The sequence below is a fragment of the Sinocyclocheilus rhinocerous genome, unplaced genomic scaffold (genome assembly GCF_001515625.1).
Source record: "Sinocyclocheilus rhinocerous isolate Xijiao unplaced genomic scaffold, SAMN03320098_v1.1 scaffold1238, whole genome shotgun sequence".
Lineage (NCBI taxonomy): Eukaryota > Metazoa > Chordata > Actinopteri > Cypriniformes > Cyprinidae > Sinocyclocheilus > Sinocyclocheilus rhinocerous.
In genome coordinates, this window is record NW_015662954.1 from 396,246 (window position 1) to 415,256 (window position 19,011).

Sequence of the window (19,011 nt, forward strand, 5' to 3'; positions counted from 1 at the left end):
TCTTCGGGTTTGGGCTTATGGGGCTGTCACGTGATGAACGAATGACTCGGAAAAACCCGAAGACTCGAACCAGGTGAACTACTTGACTAATTCCAGTACAGAACCTATAGGATGTTGCGCATGCGCGCCTGAACGACTCACTCCCCGAGACGACTCGTTCTTCCCGAGTCACATTAAAGATTCGTTCAAAACGAACTAATCGTTCAAGAACGACCCAACACTAGTAGAGGAGACAGTTTCACATTCCCCAGCAAAACACGGAGCCGCTTACTTTTCTCTTCTGTTAAATCAGAAGTGAGGGACTCCATGGTACCATCTCTCAGTTGCATTTTTTGCCTTCTTGAAGACAAAACATGCAAATACAAATATAAACTTGAGCTTCATCCACAAACGGTAAGCTTTTGTGTCCTATTATTCTTTTTTTAATGCAGTGTTTATGTGCTCACTGCATTCATCAAGCTCATTTCTATTGCAGGAAAAAAAGACCAAATAAATATTTTTCTTTAATTTATGAGCAATATAAAGTACAATATACAAGACCAACATTTTCTGAAGGTTACATTCTTTAAGTGACCATTTGTAAAAGACTGTCACTTTTCCTCTGTTTGTGACTTGTGTATTTGTTTATTGCTTGTTTGATTCTCTAAGGCTCAGTTAAGTTTTATTTTTTTGTACTTCCATTTCTTTTAAGCTTGCTTTCATTGTTTCTGTGAACTGCCTCTGCACAAAGAGTTATATGAATTGGCAGATCAAAATACATTCAAATAACAATAACAAACAATTAGAATTTGCATGTAATATTTTATGCTCTTATAATATGCATATGTAACTTACCTTTCGCAGAGCACTTGCTGTGAAAATGCTTCACTTGTTCTTTGAATGTTACACCCAAGACAAACCTGTTCTGTCAAGTTCCTTCATTCCTGTGATACAGGAACATTTTGAGCATTAAAATTGATCAACTGTCAAATTAGAGATGTCTTCGAGTTCGAGGGGGGCAAACCGAGCCGGACGATTTGGTCAGTCGCACTTTTAAACATTTTAGTTTTGCTATAGAAAATCTACAAATTCATACTCTGCTTACACAGAGCAGCAGCAGGAAGCGCGTGAGGTTGTCATGGCAACCAGACACACTGCACGCGAATTATTATTTAATTATTTTGCCACACTAAACTTAACAATAAACACGTTGAAAATAATACACAATAAACATGTCTGTCAAAACGATCTCAAAGGAGGCTTTTATTAAGCAAATCAAGGAGTGAATTACTCATCCACTTTAAAAAAATAAAAAACTTTAGCTGGGTTTCTACAAGCAGGGTCACAATTATCTACAGTGTATGAAGCTAAAGGTTTTTGGGTTAAGGTTCATAATGTAGAAAATTTTTTTTGTTTGCCCCAGTGAAGCATTTCTGTTAATATAACTGATTAAGTAGTCAAACTCATTCCATATCAGTAGAATAGTGTGGTACAGAAAGTCTATGTCCGTAAAACTACAGGTTCTGAATAATTATGTTACTGATAATGGCCAATAGCAAAAGTAATAGGTCAATATTATTAAATTGCAGACAAAGATTTTGAATAGCTAGGCTGGCTTGTACAACCCCTTCTAATGAACAGGTTTGACTACTTTAGTAATTTCTAATTTTTAGTAAAAAAAAAAAGCATATTGAACACCTCTGGTGTGACTTTAAATGCAGACGAGCCAAAAACTCATCACCAAACACCTGTGACTTGTACATAGATATGGACAAATGTACTGGGACACCCCCTTCTTTAGACCAGAAACAGGCACTTCCAAAACTGTGGCATCAAAGATGGAAACATAATTCATGTATTTAAAAATTGCGCCCCTGCTCCAGGGTGATACAGTTCAAGAGCCAAATAACACATTGTCATAATATTTAATTGCAGAATTGATTTTAATAATGTTTACTTTTAAATGTAAGGAATAACTAATTCCCAAATGGATTTTTCCCATGGAAAGGTCTGCATTTCTTTTAGAACAGTGTGACAGTTCTAATTTGTAATATTGATCTTACAGCATTTTCGCAATAAAGCCACAATAAATAAATGCAATATAATACACCAATTTTCTGGCTTAAGATACATTATCATGCAGAGATGGAAGCTAAGCCACCTATATCCTATTCAAAGACAATATAATATTATGGACGCATCTCAGCAAAGCATTTTAAAAAACATGGCCCTCCACATGACCAGCATCATCCAGATAGTCGTCTGCGAAGTTGAGCATCTGCTGTAGAGCGGTGAGCAGCAGGACGTCACAGTTGAGCTCCAGCTCCAGCTCCTGACTGTAGTTCTTCACCGGTAACACACAAGACACCGGCACACCCAACCGAGAGCTCACCTCCTGCACCTGCAGACACAAAACAACATCTCACTCGCTCCGAGTCCTGTAGCAACAGACCATCTGATCATGTGACCGCGTCTCACCTTCGACTTGATGTAGGAACTGACATAAAGGCTTTGAAGATTTTCCTCCACTAGAGGACATGCTTCATCTACTTTTGTCATCAAGACGATCTGAGCGATGCCTGAAATTACACATTTTTAGGTAAGTTGTGTGCAACTCTTATCAGGTAGATCAATGTACAGCCTACTTAGTAGTCACAAGGTGTATGTTCTCTTACCCAGTGAGTTCACTTTTCTGCGTATGGAAGCAAGTTTTTCCTCTAGTTTGTCAGACATGAGGGAGATTTTGGTGGCGTCTATCACATACACCACACAGTGGATCTTCTCCTGTAGAGATGCAGGTCTGGAGGCCTTTTGCTCATCAGGTTGAAACGGTGCTGTGGGGTTAAACTACATAGAGGGGATTTAGCATGAAGCAAACCATTTATACTTCAACCTTCATTCATTTTGGAGATGAGTGCTCTTACTTTATAGCGGTCTGGTACGTGACCTTGAAGAATGCTGCTGATGTCCTCGATATCCAGTCCTGCACCTGATTGCTCCTCGAGTCCCACACAACACAAATGGCAACGGCTTTCCCTCACGACCGTCTTTCACTGGATATGTGCGAAACTACCAACCAAGAAGAGAATCACATCCAGACCTGAAGTCATCAAGAGACGTTCCTTGAACTCTAATAGAAAATACAATAATCGTAATGAATCTGTACCTGTGTGGTGAGACTAGTGCCTGCAAATCCTGACATGGCTTTACTAGTCACATGACCAGTGAAGATGGCGTTGATGGAGTTGAAGAAACTGGATTTTCCAGCACCTACAGGACCGATCATTAGGATTCGAAATCGGCTGACAGACGTCACCAGGGGTTTATATTTCCTGATTATTTCCATGAGCTGGTCTCTTCGTCTACAAACGAGTAGATCAAACTTAATCAAACTTAAACTGTATCTCATTACTGAATGAATTCAGCAACAGGAAAACATACTCAGCTGTCCACAGAACATTCCTCCACGGCTTCTCTGCACTGACCTGAGGCTCTAACAGAGTACTTCCTGTTTGAGTAAACAATTGACATTACATTAGTAATTATTGAAAGAGACTGGAGTTATAATTTTACTGTACATAATTGTATTCTTCTGATAATTGACTTACTCTCTTCCACTTTGTACACCTCACATTCACTCAGCCGAGTGTCATCCCCATATAGTTTGGCAGCACTAAAACCAAATGCATTACCCCTTGCACCAATAAATAAAGGTGCTCCTTGATTGTACACGTGGTTGATTGTTGTAGCAAAAGTACAACTGTTGGCCAAAGTTGGGCCCTCCAACATCATCATAGCGTGCATAATGTCCACTGTTAACGTCAATGCAGAGAGGAGCTCCACCATGAAAGCTGAACAGGAAAGCCTGATTATCTGTAATTTGCTGCCGACTTCGAGCATAATCTACACTAGTGTATCCACCAAAGATGTAGCCTGATCGGTTGTAGGCTACAAGTAAAGTGGGACCCCGACGGTCACATCTCTGATGGAAGGCAGAAGCTTTATATCCATGAACTGAAGCTTTGAAGAGAAGAGTCAGTTCCACATTCCCTAGTGAGCCACAGAGCTTTTTCCTTTTCTCTTCTGTTAAATTAGAAGTGATGCTGACTTCTCCAACTTTAGATTTTTGCATCTGTGCCAAAAAAAAATATTTACAAAGTAAAAACTGAAACTGAAACACAACTTCTTCTGTGTCCACAGCACAACACAGTGAGTGAGTAAACAATGACAAAATGTTCATTTTTGGGTGAACGAACACTATTATTTTCCAAACTGTTTTAAACATATTGTAAAAAATTATTGATTTCATTTACAAATGTGAATTTCTGAACCATGTATAAAGACTAAGTTTTCTTTTAGGGTTAATCCATTTGATTAAGAAGTGATTTTTTTTTTTTTTAAACAGCCAATAATAATAATAATAACAAAAACAAATGCTAAAAAAATAGCTTTTCACGTTCCATAACTTGTTGACACTATAGCCTATACACACACATTCATGGGAGAAATTGAAACTAACACTAAAAAGTTCAAATAAAAATAAATAAAGTTCGATTCATTGCTATCCAATCCCAGTTCGTTTAACGGTAGGCCTACACTAGTTTTGCTTCAGATAAATAACTTTATCCTTTAAGCGGAAGCACGTTTATTAACTATCACTTGCTAGTTGCCGTCTATAAAATACTTAGGAATATTTAAATATAGTAGTATAAGCGTAGACTATATTTACCCTTGTACTTCAATTTTGTACACGCATATACTTTTTCAGTCTCTTACGTTTCGCAGGTACAACACTCGTTCTTTGCAGGAAAACTGAAACGCTTTCTCTTGTGAACTTTGAAGTGTACTCGTTTGCAATGCTCTCACTGAAAGATTTGACGGGAAGTTTGCCTTTGAATTTCAATTCTCATCACCCGACGCCTGCGATATCATATAACCTGTAGTCTTAGCAGTTTCCGCGATTTAGCTCCCCTTATTCATTTTTATTATTTTATTTTTTTTCGTCGGAATCGGATAACATCCATAGCGAAAGATGCAGCAGCATGCGGAAGATTGGTGCGCAAATGGTAGCACAGGGGCGGGTTATAAAAGACTAGTCTTAAAAGTCAATTTTTTACTTTAAAACTGGTAAAAATTTTCAACATTCGGTTAGTCTGTTGAATCCAAAATACAAGACCGATTACCCCTTGGTTAACTGCTAGTTGGTCAAACTAGTTTATGCAACTGACCCCAGGTAGGCAAAAATAAAAAAAAACCCGTGAGGAGAAGCTTTGGGATGATACAATCAGCAGTCCCAGCATTCCGACGGGATTATATTTCTCAGAGGACCACTGGGTTTGCCGAAAAACACTAGTTATGAGGTTTTGTGAGAAAAACAGATTTGGCAGATTCGCATGGAAACTAATCGCAAAGAAGTCTACATATGTGAAACACAAATTTCTCTTCCTGGAAAACTAGTCCCATCCTAATAGTTCTTTAGTCACAGCCAGTGTAATATTTTGTTTGACTTGTTAGCTGAGGCAACAACATTGAACCACAATGTATTCAAAGGCACATCCAGTAATTTTTAGCCACATAAAAAATGTTGTACCCATAAAGGAATAGGAGACCAGGGATGGCTGTAACATGTTTTGCTTTAACATATGCTCAATTTAATAACTCATATCTTTCTGTAATTTAACAATTATATTTTACAAAATGTCCAAACATTTTAGCATATAGAAGCAAAGAAATATACTACAACTGAGCATCATGCAATCATGCATTAGCACCGATTAGCACTCAAACAAAAACCATTAGTGTTAACAGCCTCAAAAGAAAATTTTCCAGCAGCAGCGATTTATAGGAAGTCGTACTCCACATGACCAGCATCATCCAGATAGTCGTCTGCGAAGTTGAGCATCTGCTGTAGAGCGGTGAGCAGCAGGACATCACAGTTGAGCTCCAGCTCCAGCTCCTGACTGTAGTTCTTCACCGGTAACACACAAGACACCGGCACACCCAACTGAGAGCTCACCTCCTGCACCTGCAGACACAAAACAACACCTCGCTCACTCTGAGTCCTGTAGCAACAGACCATCTGATCATGTGACCACGTCTCACCTTCAACTTGATGTAGGAACTGACATAAAGGCTTTGAAGGTCCTTCTGCACTAGAGGACATGCTTCATCTACTTTTGTCATCAAGATGATCTGAGGAATGCCTACCAGATTGTATACCAATACGCAACATTTTACATTCTTTTAGCAGATAGCTTTATCCAAAGCAACTTACAAATTGAAATGTTATTTCTCAGATTGTAGATCAGTTGTAGTATAATGTTAGTTTACTTAGCAAGTTTACTCTTCGGCGTATGGAAGCAAGTTTTTCCTCTAGTTTGTCAGACATGAGGGAGATTTTGGTGGCGTCTATCACATACACCACACAGTGGATCTTCTCCTGTAGAGATGCAGGTCTGCAGGCCTTTCGCTCATCAGGTTGAAACGGTGCCATGGGGTTGAACTTAAATTTAGAGAAATGTCAAGAAGAACAGCTATTCATCAAACTAATCATCATACTCAAAGCCATTTTGGAGATACGTGAACCATCTTAATGCACTTACTTTATAGCGGTCTGGTACGTGACCTTGAAGAATGCTGCTGATGTCCTCAATATCCAGTCCTGCACCTGATTGCTCCTCGAGTCCCATGGTGTCACACAACACAAATGGCAACAGCCTTCCCTCATGATGGTCAACAACTGGGTATGTGCGAAACTAAAAGAATAATTGTTACAAACAAAGACAGGTCTTGACATCCCAGAGAAAAACTGTGTTGTCCTTTTAAATCTCTACCTGTGTGGTGAGACTAGTGCCTGCAGATCCTGACATGGCTTTGCTGGTAATGCGGCCCATGAAGATGGAGTTGATGGAGTTGAAGAAACTGGATTTTCCAGCACCTACAGGACCGATCATTAGGATTCTGACCCGACTCACAGACGTCATCAGGGGTTTATGGTTCCTGATCAATCCCATGAGCTGTGCTCTTCGACTACAACAGAGCACAACAATTGTGATGAAATCAGCAATAGTGGACAAGGAAAACACTATTTAAGTTGAAACATACTTAGCTGTCCACAGAACATTCCTCCATTGCTTGTTTATGGCACTGCTCTGAGGGACTGGCAATCAAAATGAATATGAATACAATGTATATTATATTATATAATCACGTGAATCCTTTTCTGAAGACTTGACTTACTCTGCTTCACTTTGTACACCTCACATTCTGTCAGCTGAGTATCGTTCCCATACATTGTTGCCGTATTAACACTGAATGCATTCCCTCTGTGATTTAACACAACTGGCTGGTTCTTGTAGCAAAAGTACAGCTGTTGACCAAAGTTGGGCCCTCCAGCGTCATCGAGACGTGCATAATGTCCACTGTTAACTTTGATGCACACAGGGATCTTGCCTTGAAAGCTGAACAGGTAAGCTTCCCCATCTATAATATGCTGCCCACTTCGAGCATAATCTACACTAGTGTATCCACCAAAGATGTAGCCTGATCGGTTGTAGGCTACAAGTAAAGTATCTATAATAGCCCACTTCGAGCATAATCTACACTAGTGTATCCACCAAAGATGTAGCCTGATCGGTTGTAGGCTACAAGTAAAGTGGGACCCCGACGGTCACATCGCTGGTGGAAGGCAGAAGCTTTATATCCATGGACTGAAGCTTTGAAGAGAAGAGAAAGTTTCACATTCCCCAGCAAAGCACGGAGCCGCTTAATTTTCTCGTCTGGTAATTTGCAAGTGATGGGAGGAACCATGGACACTTGCGATCCCAATCCAAAAGACTGATACATCTTTAAATGATAAAAATAAAATTATTACATTGTGCCGACACCGGCGTGAATATGGAAATCATTCACAAGTTTTCACTTACCGATGCCATCGTAAAATGCTCTTGGCTCAGTTAACCATGCTAAATGTCTTCCATAAAAAAAGTGCCAAATAACGAGTTATAAGAAGCATATAGTAAAGCGTGTACCGTCTATGTGATATCAACATGGCGGTGCGCGTGAGGCGGCCCGCTCGATGCAAAAAAAATATAAAAAAAGCTTTTATTAGGCCACATATGAGTGGTATGAGTTTACCATCTCATATTGTAAAATATACGTTATTATTTCAAAGTTAATTTATTTGTGCCAAACGGCTAATTAGGTTAATCACCCAGTGAGCGATGAAAGAATTTTGACGTTTGAGATTGATAGCATTGCGTGTAATTTAAACACGTTCTTGATGGTCAACCACTTAGGCCTACGTTAAAAAAAAAAGTGAAATACTTTTATATTTCTGTAATATTTATGTCGACTCTGTATCTTACCTTTCACAATCCCGTTTCTCTGTCAAAGAAATAATGAATGCCCCCGTCTCGTCTGTAAGGAAATTGGAACACTGCCTAATAAGGCAGCGATGAATCAAGTCAGCTGCCAAAATTTCGGCGGCAGCCAGTGAGAAAGTAATAGTATTACAGTTACAGTATTTACTACATTTGTCAATGTATTTTTTTCCAGCTTAATTATTTCGTTCTATGATGGGTTTCTGTAAAGTGTAAAAATAAATAAGCAACGTCATGACCTATTTATACATTGTGTTTTGTTATTTAAAAAAGTGTAGTCTTAGAAATGTGAATAATCAATTGTTAATTTTTATTTTAATCTTCCACAGTTTTGAAAGAAACTTTCACACTTAAACAGAATTTAAAAAATAAAATAAAAAATAGCCCATTTAGCAAAAGTAGTTTTTTTTTGTTTTGTTTTTGTTTTTTTGTTTTTAATAATGCTTATGCATATTGAATTCTCCATGTTTTATTTTTCTATTAATTCGCAGTCCTAACACATCATTCTAATATTACTATAACCTATAAACCTGATCATGGAACAACCATAAACAACCAACTAACAAAAGCATGAAAATTATGTAAGTACCTTAATTGCATTTTCTTGAATGGATTTTTATGACTGTATAAGAACTAGAACAGGCAAACAGAAAAGAATAATCTTCTAACTTAAGATGTCTTATTGCGCTGATCAAGAGGTAAATATCCCGATCTACAATATAATACACATCACTTTATTTGGGTTAATCCTCCATGGGACAGACATCATCCAGATAGTCGTCTGCGAAGTTGAGCATCTGCTGTAGAGCGGTGAGCAGCAGGACGTCACAGTTGAGCTCCAGCTCCAGCTCCTGACTGTAGTTCTTCGCCGGTAACACACAAGACACCGGCACACCCAACCGAGAGCTCACCTCCTGCACCTGCAGACACAAAACAATATCTTATATGCATTTATGCATTTAGCAGATGCTTTTATCTAAACTACAATAGAAGAACATAAGTGATTCATCACAGAGCCAACAATATTCGTAGTATGCAATGCCAGATTTATTAGAAAGCTAGATTAAGAAACAAGGAAGAGCAGATAAAACGAGCAGAGATTTTAAGATTTTTTTTTTTTAGTGTGTAAGTGCATTGGTTTAAGGTTGTGGAGAGGTTAAATGCTTGCGGAAGTGGTGTGTCTTCAGCTGCTTCGTCAGTGTTTGGATGGAGGTTGGCAGCTCATTCCACCAGTGAGGAACAGAGAGAGTGAAGGTTTTGGAAAGTAACTTTGGAGAACATGTGACCTCACCTTTGACTTGATGTAGGAACTGACATAAAGGCTTTGAAGATCTTTCTCCACCTCAGGACATGCTTCATCTACTTTTGTCATCAAGACGATCTGGGGAATGCCTGAAATTATGCAAATAACTATTAGTTAGTCATGGAACATTTGACAGAAGAGCTATGCAACATGCATCTAAAAATGTTGTTACTTTACTTACCCAGTGAGTTCACTTTTCTGCGTATGGAAGCAAGTTTTTCCTGTAGTTTGTCAGACATGAGGGAGATTTTGGTGGCGTCTATCACATACACCACACAGTGGATCTTCTCCTGTAGAGATGCAGGTCTGGAGGCCTTTTGCTCATCAGGTTGAAACGGTGAGATGGGGTTGAACTGAATCAGGATATTTTAATGCAAAGTGCATTGAAAAACTTGAATCTAAATCTTGGTTATAAGCATATGTATAAGGCGATATCTACATTAATCTGGATACATGTAAAAACACATCATTTTCTATACATTTTGGAACGCTGTTTTCTTGTTGTAATGTGGACTGTGAAAACGGAGGTATTTGAAAATGATGATGCATGTTTAGTCATGTGATGCATATTGTGCCAATAGATATTGATGTTTGTGCCTGCTATGTGCTATTCACTTTCACAGTGTTGCTAAAGATAAATGTTACTCTATACAATCTTCATATCACATTCCTGCAAAGATGATTGAAAACGTATTTGCAATTGCTGTCCTGTAGCAAAACATCAAGGCCTTTAGTCCAGTAGTGCAATCTAAACGCACCAGTAAGTGGTGAGATATTTTGCTAGTAAAATGATCGTGTCAGAAGTAGGGCTGTCAAAAAAAAATCGAATTTCGAATATTCGTTCAATTAAAAAAAAAAAAAATCCACATTCGAATGCAAAAACGTTGCATTCGAATTTAAGGTCTGCGTCAGCCGCCAGGCAGCCTTATCAGTGGCGCACGAGATGCCATGACGATGTATGTGTCATTGAAGAAGAATAGCAAATTGTATTACAGTTACTGTATGTCTGGACTCTCAGTATCATCTCAGTGAGCTTTTATTATGTTTTACACATGCACAATAAGATGATTTTAACATTTTCTGTTTCAGTGTGAATAAGAAACCCTTGTGTTTTTAAACAGAAATGCCATTTTCAAATGTATGTATGTAGATGTACCCTAAGTAGCTTACTTTATAGCGGTCTGGTACGTGACCTTGAAGAGTGCTGCTGATGTCCTCAATATCCAGTCCTGCACCTGATTGCTCCTCGAGTCCCATGGTGTCACACAACACAAATGGCAACGGCTTTCCCTCACGACCGTCTTTCACTGGATATGTGCGAAACTACCAACCAAGAAGAGAATCACATCCAGAGCTGAAGTCATCAAGAGACGGTGCTTAAACTCTTAGAGGAAACACTATGAAAGCTGTTAAATCTCTACCTGTGTGGTGAGACTAGTGCCTGCAGACCCTGAAATGGCTTTGCTAGTCATTCGACCCATGAAGATGGAGTTGATGGAGTTGAAGAAACTGGATTTTCCAGCACCTACAGGACCGATCATTAGGATTCGAAATCGGCTGACAGACGTCACCAGGGGTTTCTGATTCCTGATCTTTTCCATGAGCTCTGCTCTTTGACTACAAAATGAATCACAACTTTAATTTAGTAGATTATTGCATAAAATCTGCAACACTTTGATAAGAACATTTAGTGGAAACATACTCAGCTGTCCACAGAACATTCCTCCATGGTTTCTCCATAACCTGAAGAACTGGGAAATATTGAATAAAGATTATTACAGAACATAATTTCAGTAATGTTAACAACATTACATTTTAACTCTATAAGACCTACTGTATCATATTTTGATATTAAAATTTCTAAGGCCCCCAAAATTATCAAGAAGTGAGCAGGACTACACAATCTACTACATGCCTTTTGTTGTCTGATACATAGTTTATACTTTTTGGAAGAAGTATAATTACAAAAACCTCACCATTCACATTGTGGTATATATATATATATATATAGAGAGAGAGAGAGAGAGAGAGAGAGAGAGAGAGAGATCTTGCTTGTTATCTCTCTCTCTATATATATAAAGGCTATATATATTTAGTCTGCTATACTGTTATAATAGCTCATAAAAACATTTGCAAAACATTTTCTACATCTTTTTTCTATTATTTCATATGTCACACTTTACAGGGTTAAGAGACTCAAAATTACTACATGTGTGTAAAACATACAGTGAGTGATAAACATTCTTCTGATAATTGACTTACTGTGTTTGACTTTGTACACCTCACATTCAATCAGCTCAGTGATGTCCCCATACAGTGCATCAGAATCAAAACTGAATGCATTCCCTCCTTGATTATAAACAACTGGTTGATTGTTGTAGCAAAAGTACAGCTGTTGACCAAAGTTGGGCCCTCCAGCGTCATCAAGACGTGCATGAGATCCACTGTTAACTTTGATGCAGAGCGGCACTTCATCTTGAACACTGAACAGGAAAGCCTCTTTATCAGTAATATACTGCCCGCTTTGAGCATAATCTACACTAGTGTATCCACCAAAGACGTAGTCTGAATGGTTGTAGGCTACAACTAAAGTGGGACCCTGACGGTCACATCTCTGATGGAAGGCAGAAGCTTGATATCCATGGACTGAAGCTTTGTAGAGAAGAGTCAGTTCCACATTCCCCAGTAAGCCACAGAGCTGCTTTCTTTCCTCTTCTGTTAATGTAGAAGTGAGTGAATCCATGCTGAGCTTTCCCAATGTTTTTTTATTAATCTTTAACAAAAAAGACAAAAAGACATGTATTACATAAGACAATAATATAAAGAAATAACATCCTTTTTAAAAAATCCTGAATGTCTTATTAATAAATGAAAATCAAAGATTAATAAATAGAGGAGAGTGGGGTAAGATGAGACATTTGTGGTCCTCAAGACAAGGGAAAATGAGGCAGAAGTACAATGAAAGTATAAGGTAATTTCAGGATGTTTCCTATCATTTTAAATTACCAGAATGTATCTATGAAAAAGGGTTCTAAAAATATGGCTTCTTATTAAAAAAGTGTTCCCCTGGCTCAGTTTGCCTCAGATTAGGGTAAATTGACCTCCATCTGACTGAATCTAATTCAAACCCAAGTGAAATTTTAAAGATAATTTACCTCTTTTAAAAACAAATTTCATATTTTAAATTTCATATTTCTTTTCTTAAAGCTAACTTTACAAACATAAAACCAACCAAATAAAGTTTAAATTTCAGTCTTTAATTGTTTGAGATTAGATTATTGGCATGGCAGCTTTTCTGCAATGTCGTCGAACAGGCCATTAGGGACTACAGGTGGAAAGATATCTGATTATAATGTGATGAAAAGCATCTTCTGCTTCTTATCAGAGAAGGATTTGGTGTACTTTTACACTGTCCTTATCAAATAAACTTCAAATAATATTTATATGATAAACTAAACCAGTTGCGTAATATCACATTAAAAAAACTGTTTATACTTCAGAGCCTTATGGTGGGGAAAGGTAAAATGCTGGCTCAATTTACCCCACAGCATTTGGCTCACTTTGCCCCATGCCATTTTGAAAAAACTAGCAAGCACCAATTCAGGCTAATATTAAGAAGGCCTAGTCCCAGACTAAAATGTTTCAACTGAAAGAAACTTGCACTGACTGATCTTAAAATATATCAGTGCCTTTGTTTAGTCTCAGTCAAGATGCACACCAGTAATGTTTTTTCTAAGGCATGTTAATAAAAATTACTTCAATGTCCAAATTGGACTATGGCCTAATCCTGGTTTAGTCTAAACCCTGTCTGTGAAACCTGCAGGCCATATTGTCCTAAAATTTTACTTTGACAAGCCAAAAATGTAAATGGATGCCTTCTACTCCTCCCATGTGTTTCTGCTTTTCACAGTCAGGCAGAAATTAGGAGTGGTTCCAAAAATACATCACATCATGTGAAAGTAAACTTCAGCTTACCCACTGGCTTAATTTACCCCGTGCTTCCCCCTACTGTAAAATATAATTTTTAGTTTAAAATACCTAATAACGAATGTCAGTATTTATATTCTTATAGTCCGTTTAGCTGGAGATGAAACTGAAAAGTGCCAAGAATTAAAAAATAATAATAATAATGAATAAAATAAAGTACGGAATTGTGTTCTTTTTGTTTTTCATCACTGTAACGCAATAACCGTTTGTTAAAATGTAACGTTAAAGCTTTATCTCACACGTTGCTTCCTCGTTTGAAATCGATAACATTACGATTAAATTGTTTGCTTCTACTTTCTAAATGTATCATATTTGCATTATAAAATATTTAAAACCACATCTATATCGTTTAAGAAGCTTACCTTGGTAGCGTGAAACAATGAAAAACTCTTCGTACATCACAGACTACACTCCAGCAGTTTCCTGCATCTGCAAATAAACCGTGCGTCGACGGTTCTACATGTACGGCGCCATTTCAGCACCTTTTTTCCAGTTTATGTGATTCTGTAAAGTTAGTAAGTAGCCTATAAAAATATACGATTCTAGCATTCAGGCAAATAAACAACGACATGACTTTAAATGCTATTATTCGGTAGTTCCAAAGAATGTGCTCTGTTAAAAAACATAAAAATTAAATAAAAATATTTTGTTAATGATTTAGGAGCTTTAAATTAGGTTATTAAATATATTTTCTATGTAAACGAAATAAAGATAATTGTTTAGTCATAGAAATGTGTTTAATAAATTGTTAATTTTTATTTTAATCTTGCAGTTTTGAAAGAAACTTGAGGCACAGAATAAAAAATCGTCATTGTTTTTTAAAGAAGCGCTTTTTTCTTTAATCCTAATCATGGCACAGGAATGTAACAAGCAAATACAACAGCAACTGCTTGAGTAATGTAAACAGTTGACATTAAATTAGTAATTATTGAAAGGAACTGGAGTTTATAGCCTTTTTATTGTTTATAGCCCTTTCATTTTTCTAATGAATGACTTACTTTGCTCCACATTGTACAACTAACAATCACTCAGCCGAGTGTCATTCTTATACAGTGTTGCAGCAATAAAATTGAATGCATTATACTGATGTACATTTTGCACAAGTGGTTGGTTGTTGTAGCAAAAGCACAACTGTAGGCCAAAGTTGGGCCCTCCAGCATCATCCACTGTTAACTTTGATGCATAGAGAACTATTGTGATATATACGGGCTATTATTGTACAGCTAAAATAACTGGAAGCGGATCACACTTATCACCACACAATCAATTTATAAATCACGCCCACTTTTATGTTAAAATTAAGGTGGGTAGCAGATCTTCATTTGTTATTTTATGTTTAGCAAATTTTGATTATATTTTCACTGAGTTGACATTATTGCCAAAACAAATGTACAAAATAGTCAAACTTTATTAGTCCTCTTACAGAGCATAAAGTCACAGGAGCCCAAAAAAAATTATTTAGGGTTGCCCTCAACAGGACGTATATCATCAAAATAGTCGTCTGCAAAGCGAAGCATCTGCTGTAGAGCGGTGAGCAGCAGGACGTCACAGTTGAGCTCCAGCTCCAGCTCCTGACTGTAGTTCTTCACCGGTAACACACAAGACACCGGCACACCCAACCGAGAGCTCACCTCCTGCACCTGCAGACACAAAACAACACCTCACTCGCTCCGAGTCCTGTAGCAACAGACCATCTGATCATGTGACCGCGTCTCACCTTCGACTTGATGTAGGAACTGACATAAAGGCTTTGAAGATTTTCCTCCACTAGAGGACATGCTTCATCTACTTTTGTCATCAAGACGATCTGAGCGATGCCTGAAATTGTTGAGGTATGTTTTAAGGTGCGTCACATGTAGCTCTATGTACAACCTACTTTGTATTAGTCACAGGATTGGTGTAAATATGTTCACTCACCCAGTGAGTTAACTTTTCTGCGTATGGAAGCAAGTTTTTCCTCTAGTTTGTCAGACATGAGGGAGATTTTGGTGGCGTCTATCACATACACCACACAGTGGATCTTCTCCTGAAGAGATGCAGGTCTGGAGGCCTTTTGCTCATCAGGTTGAAACGGTGCCATGGGGTTGAACTGAATTGAGAATAATTTAAATTAAAAATCAATTTTATTGATAAATATACATTTGCAAGCCAAAAACATGAACCTATGCTCTTACTTTATAGCGGTCTGGTACGTGACCTTGAAGAATGCTGCTGATGTCCTCAATATCCAGTCCTGCACCTGATTGCTCCTCGAGTCCCATGGTGTCACACAACACAAATGGCAACGGCTTTCCCTCACGACCATCATTCACTGGATATGTGCGAAACTACCAACAAACAGGAATCTTTGTGGAACAATTGTCATTTTATATTACAAACTGAAGCAAGTCCTGTTGAATCTGTACCTGCACAGTTAGACTAGTGCCTGTGGATCCTGACATGGCTTTACTAGTCACATGACCAGTGAAGATGGAGTTGATGGAGTTGAAGAAACTGGATTTTCCAGCACCTACAGGACCGATCATTAGGATTCTGACCTGACTCACAGACGTCATCAGGGGTTTATGGTTCCTGATCATTTCCATGAGCTCTGCTCTTCGTCTACAACACAGCTCAGTTTTATTATTTCAGATTAGCACAGGTAATTAGCAAAAGAGAGATAAACTAGAAACATACTCCGGTGTCCATAGAACATTCCTCCATGGTTTCTCCTCAACGCTGACTTCAGGCTCTGGGAATTGTCGAATAAAGACAGAACATTTTAATGACACTAAATAAGTTAATTATTTTAAAGAAACTTTTTTTGTATAAAATACATGACGTGGTAATAAAGCTGAGGATTGACTTACCCTGTTCCACTTTATACACCTCACATTCACTCAGATGAGTGTCATTGCCATACATTGATGAGGTATTAATGTTGAATGCATTCCCTCCTTGATAATTCACAGCTGGCTGGTTGTTGTAGCAAAAGTACAGCTGCTGTCCAAAGTTGGGCCATTTAGCGTCATCATAACGTGCGTTATATCCACTGTTAACTTTGATGTAGCTTGAGGTTCCACTTGTAAAACTGAACAGGAAAGCTTCCTCATCTGTAATTTCCCGGCCACTTTGAGCATAATCTACACTAGTGTATCCACCAAAGATGTAGCCTGAATTGTTGTAGGCTACAAGTAAAGTGGGACCCTGACGGTCACATCGCTGGTGGAAGGCAGAAGCTTGATATCCATGAACTGAAGCTTTGTAGAGAAGAGACAGCTCCACATTCCCTAGTGAGGCACAGAGCTGTTTTCTTCGTTCTTCAGGTAAATTAGAAGTGAGGGTATCTGTGCTGACTTTTCTAACTTTGGATTTTTGCATCTGTGCCAAAAGAAAAAGAAAACAATAATAATAATAATAATAATGTAGCAAGTCTGAAAAGTGTATTATGTTCTGTTCAGGTGTGATTTAAGCGCATGTATGTTCTGTTCCTATGTTCTTTTTGAATGTTCTTTTAAGGGGTGGAAGTTCTTCTGAAGAACGAGACAAAATCTGAAGGAAAAAGTATAGTCTGGAAAGAAGCCATGAGAGAATGGCAATGTCAGTGGGATAGGGAAGCTAAAGGAAGACATTTATATACCATTCAAAATAAAGTTGTTTCTGTGAGGAATTGGGGAGGAACTAGGAAAGAAGAAATAGCGATGACGAGATTAAGAATAAGACATAGCAATCTGAACAGTACGTTATATATCATAGGGAAGCATCCTACTGGTTTTTGCGAGTACTGCCAGGTATTAGAAACCATAGAACATGTACTTTTATGTTGCAGAAGATATGGAGAGCAAAGGAGAAATATGATAGAAGAATTAAGAAGAGGTGGGTTGTCAGGGACAAGTATAAGAGATATACTGCAATGTGGTACAAATGGGCAAGGCAGAAGAAGTATTTGTAATTTCTTAATTAGAACGGGCCTGATGAGGAGAATATGACAGAAAGATAAAGTGGAAGAAATAATCTGGAATAACAGTGTAGGAGAGTATTCCGGAAGGTGGCGATAATGCAACGGATGCAAGCCTCCGTTAAACCCTAAAGAAGAAGAAGAAAAAGAAGACGAGGAAGAGAGTTTGCGCACTCGTGTATGGATAGAGTTTTGGGAGGAAGTTCCAGAAGTTTTTCAGCTTTTGTCGGGGCAGAAGCATTTTAGACGAGCGCTCACGATAATAAAAGAAAGCCTAAAACCGTCAAGAGAGTCTTAGCACTTATTTTAATCGTTACAATAATTTGATCATATGGATTTTTTTAACTTAAAATTTAATTAAAGATTTTAATATACATATTCAGTCCTTAAAACACCATTAAACACTACAAACATTACATTCTTAACGCATCCTATTTAGATTTGACTAGCTGAGTACTAATTCGAGAGGCTGCAGCCTTCAAACAGCCTGTAACTTATATGAACTCATCGTCACATCTGTAATTGCGGATAAACACTGAAAATAAACAGTGAACACTGAATAAACACTAAAAATCTCATTTGTTTAAATTAAAATACAATGTTCGATTCATTGCTATTCAATAACCTTTTGCTGGAAGATAAATACTGGATAAATAACTTATTTTTAAACCTTAAGTAAATAAATTACTGCGTGCACACTCAAAGAGTTACTGTTGAAAACTAGCTTTGTCACTTACGTTTTGTAGAACAAGACGCCTCGCAACGCGTCCGCTTCTTTGGGTCTTTAGATCCAATACCAGGAAGTCCGTTCACGTTTAACAGCACTTTGGCGGGAAGGTCATACAGTTATAAAACAGCTCAATAAAAGCATTTATCTCGTGGAGATTTTTTTTCTACAACAGTGACGTTGACTCTAAACCACAAAGGATTTAAAGGTGCAGTAATACAAAAAGAAAGTATAGTAGGGGAGACCCAGGATGCTTAAACACTTTGTGCTTTAACATGCTCAATTTAATAACCGATATTTTTCTGTAATTTAACAATTATATTTAAGAAAAAGGTCTAAATTAAATTTCAGTGAATCCTGTTAGTATTAGGAGCAAGAAAAATACTACAACAAAGCATCATACATCATTGATTAGGAGTAAATGATTTTGTGTCTCTCTGATGGTTCCACAAGGCTTCACTCACTCTCAGACTTCTGGAGGGGATGTAGACTCAAGAGTGAGTGGAAGTAGGAAGGTGCTGAGCCTGTGGCTGTTCTATATGCAAGCATCAATGTCTTGAACTTGATGCAAGCCGCAACCGGTAGCCACTGCAGGGAGATAAAGAGAGGTGTGACGTGGGCCCTTTTAGGCTCAGGCGTGCTGCTGCATTCTGAACCATTTGTAGAGGTTTGATTGTGCATGATGGAAGTCCAGCCA

The 19,011-nt window shown here is 38.0% G+C and overlaps 3 protein-coding genes and 1 pseudogene across 5 annotated transcripts in view; all 4 read right to left on the reverse strand.

The window, feature by feature from the left end:
* Positions 1 to 1,890: 1,890 nt before the first annotated feature.
* LOC107728558 (interferon-induced protein 44-like) lies at positions 1,891 to 4,804 on the reverse strand (annotated as a pseudogene).
* An 803-nt stretch (positions 4,805 to 5,607) lies between these two features.
* LOC107728561 (interferon-induced protein 44-like) lies at positions 5,608 to 8,225 on the reverse strand. The gene is made up of 9 exons (XM_016538772.1): positions 7,905 to 8,225; positions 7,608 to 7,824; positions 7,219 to 7,521; positions 7,084 to 7,138; positions 6,813 to 7,008; positions 6,582 to 6,734; positions 6,310 to 6,481; positions 6,082 to 6,182; positions 5,608 to 6,004 (listed from the first exon to the last, which is right to left on the reverse strand). The coding sequence occupies exons 1-9, from the start codon at positions 7,911 to 7,913 to the stop codon at positions 5,819 to 5,821; spliced, it is 1,392 nt and encodes a 463-aa protein (XP_016394258.1). The 5' UTR covers positions 7,914 to 8,225; the 3' UTR covers positions 5,608 to 5,818.
* Positions 8,226 to 9,047: 822 nt separating this feature from the next.
* LOC107728562 (interferon-induced protein 44-like) lies at positions 9,048 to 12,409 on the reverse strand. Its single transcript, XM_016538773.1, has 7 exons — positions 11,926 to 12,409; positions 11,366 to 11,414; positions 11,085 to 11,280; positions 10,834 to 10,986; positions 9,845 to 10,016; positions 9,652 to 9,752; positions 9,048 to 9,280 (listed from the first exon to the last, which is right to left on the reverse strand). Exons 1-7 carry the CDS (start codon positions 12,404 to 12,406, stop codon positions 9,104 to 9,106), a joined length of 1,329 nt encoding a protein of 442 aa, XP_016394259.1. The 5' UTR covers positions 12,407 to 12,409; the 3' UTR covers positions 9,048 to 9,103.
* Positions 12,410 to 14,481: 2,072 nt separating this feature from the next.
* LOC107728557 (interferon-induced protein 44-like) overlaps positions 14,482 to 19,011 on the reverse strand; it is a 6,383-nt gene continuing 1,853 nt past the window's right edge. The window contains exons 2-9 of one of the 3 annotated variants that reach the window (XM_016538767.1): positions 18,325 to 18,411; positions 16,500 to 17,010; positions 16,327 to 16,381; positions 16,056 to 16,251; positions 15,825 to 15,977; positions 15,568 to 15,739; positions 15,368 to 15,468; positions 14,482 to 15,290 (exon numbers count right to left, since the gene is read on the reverse strand). In XM_016538767.1, the coding sequence (XP_016394253.1) occupies positions 15,105 to 15,290; positions 15,368 to 15,468; positions 15,568 to 15,739; positions 15,825 to 15,977; positions 16,056 to 16,251; positions 16,327 to 16,381; positions 16,500 to 17,010 (1,374 nt within the window). In that variant the 5' untranslated portion in view covers positions 18,325 to 18,411 and the 3' untranslated portion in view covers positions 14,482 to 15,104. Of the gene's footprint in view, positions 15,291 to 15,367; positions 15,469 to 15,567; positions 15,740 to 15,824; positions 15,978 to 16,055; positions 16,252 to 16,326; positions 16,382 to 16,499; positions 17,011 to 18,324; positions 18,494 to 19,011 lie in introns of those variants that run through there. The other 2 variants (XM_016538766.1, XM_016538768.1) reach the window with 2 other exon arrangements.